Genomic DNA, 2,084 nt, shown 5'->3' with positions numbered 1-2,084 from the left:
TCCACAGAGGCAGGAGATGAGCCTGCGGCGGGCTATGCGAGCTCACGAGTTGTCAAGCCAGGAGTCCTCTCTGGATGCTGTCCCAGGAAATTCTTGTCCAGAGGCAAGAAAGGACTAAACGTGTCTTTTAGGGAGGTTGGGGAGACACTAATTGCTCTTCTCCAAGAATCAGGTGGGAGGAAGAGAGAAAAGGAGGCAGAATAAGGAAACAGCCTCATTTAAATGCAGCACAGCAGATTTGTGAGTGGTTTGCCTCTGGCTCTGCAGTTGGGAAGCAAAGATGTTAATACCTGTAGCTGTTCAGTGAACTGAGCTGGGCTGGGAGGACTGATAGGGACCACCAGCCTCTCCCATCCACATCTTCCTACCAACAGACAGGGCAGTGCGAGGGCGAAACGGCTGTGCCCTATTTTATACCTCTGTTCTTATGGGTGACTTCCCTTCAGGACAAGTTCTCGAACTTACTTGGTACAGCTCTCTCGGGCAGCTTTGTAGCTGTCTGAAGCAAAAATTAAATTGCATAGTCATCCCGGTCAGGCTTAAAAAAAGCTGGGTGAGGGATCTGGTTACCAGCAATGGAGCTTCTCTTGCGTAGTTCCAGATATCCAGTTAATTTATTGCCAGCAAACAAAACCACAGGAGTTTGCTTCCTTGCTGCTGGTAACCGGAGCTTCACTGCTGGGTTCGCTCGCTCCTGACAGTCCTGGCAAACGTTACGCTAATAGCTGGGTATTAATCACTGCCTGTGGCTGTAATTATATCAGCTATCAGGAAGTCAACTAAAAGCCATGTCCGTCCAATGGAGAATAAGGAGGAACACGGTCCCTGCTTCGCAGAAGCGGATAATGTTTGTTGGCGGCTTCATTTCCTTTTGCAGTTAAATGCGCATTAGAAGAATAATTCCGAATTTTAGCACCTTTCTACTTCTCGCCAGTGTCCAGCCCTAATGACTGCGCCTCGGTCTCTGCCGCGGTGTTGGCTTTCCCAGCACTGCAGGAAGGATTCAGGGTTACGCAGCCGTTGTGTCCTCTCAGACCCACAACCGAGTGAGACCCTCTTCTCTAAGAGCGCTGGTCCAAGCCCACCTCTGGAGAGCCCTGGTTTGCTCCTGCATGTCACTTTTGGATGTGGTGACTGGGGTGTGCTTTTGCTTGCGCAGGATTAATTTGACCTTCCCTTTGTTCACAAGGAACGTTTGCTCCTTTATATGTCTTCTACACAAAATCTGTGTTTTCCCTTCAGCTCGTGCCCCCAGGTGGATTTTTTTGTGTCCCCTGAGCGTGGATTGCTGTGACTGAGAGCTTGGCACAGCTCTGCTGAGGAGCGGGGTCTGGCTGGGGCAGCCCAGTTAGATCCCAGTTTGGCAGGTTAGCTCTCCTTTCCCGCTGTCCTCCCGCATTTGGTGACTGTGGACAAAACATGCTCGTGGATTTGGAGGCACTGGCATTAGATGCTCTGGGAAGTATTTCAGCACTGTTGTGAAACCCAACAGGTAACACGTATCTCAAGCTGTGACCTTCCCTGAGCACGATGGTGAGATTTCAAGGCTCATCGGGAACAGGGAACAAAGCAGGCGTGTTCTTACAGTGGCTGAAAAGATGGTTGACTCTTGTTGGCTGGTTGCTTGCAACAGGATGTTTAACGCTCCTGGAAATGGGCTGACAAACCAAACCTGTCTGGTGGAGCACCCACGCACCAAGTGGGCTCCAAGCAAAGGCATGTTGTGTCTGGTTGTGCCTGATGGGTGTTTGTTCTTACTCTCCTCTTCAGGTAACTTTGCTGAGAGACGGCGGAGCAGCGTCAGGACGTTACCGTGATGGAGGATCACGTAGCTGGCCAGGAGAAGCACATCCCATCAGGTGAGCACCTCCAGGAGGAGGTGGATGGTAGAGATGACCTGCCTTGCCTGTGGATGGGAGAAGGATGGCCTAAGTGGGGAGAGCGGGGCCAGTGTGCGAGGGTTGCGAGGGGATGGCCAGGAGGAGAGGGTATGTGCGCCTGGAAGGTTGCCGGGGATCAGCTGGCTGCAGTCAGTGGACAGTGGGTAGCCCACGAGATGCTCTGGTGGTCATAGCTGTAGGGAA

At 52.0% G+C, this 2,084-nt stretch overlaps 1 protein-coding gene across 1 annotated transcript in view; it reads left to right on the top strand.

The window, feature by feature from the left end:
• Positions 1–1,786: 1,786 nt before the first annotated feature.
• The window catches only part of LOC104500059 (microtubule-associated protein tau-like), a gene marked incomplete at both ends in the record, with an annotated part of 18,084 nt that continues 17,786 nt past the window's right edge, over positions 1,787–2,084 (top strand). Inside the window, 1 exon segment of the mRNA XM_010143654.1 lies at positions 1,787–1,859. Coding sequence (XP_010141956.1) covers positions 1,787–1,859 — 73 coding nt within the window.

This window comes from Buceros rhinoceros, unplaced genomic scaffold (genome assembly GCF_000710305.1).
Source record: "Buceros rhinoceros silvestris isolate BGI_N320 unplaced genomic scaffold, ASM71030v1 scaffold10989, whole genome shotgun sequence".
Taxonomy (NCBI): Eukaryota; Metazoa; Chordata; class Aves; order Bucerotiformes; family Bucerotidae; genus Buceros; species Buceros rhinoceros.
Note: the sequence above shows the minus strand (reverse complement) of the source record. Positions and strands in the feature narration are given on the sequence as shown.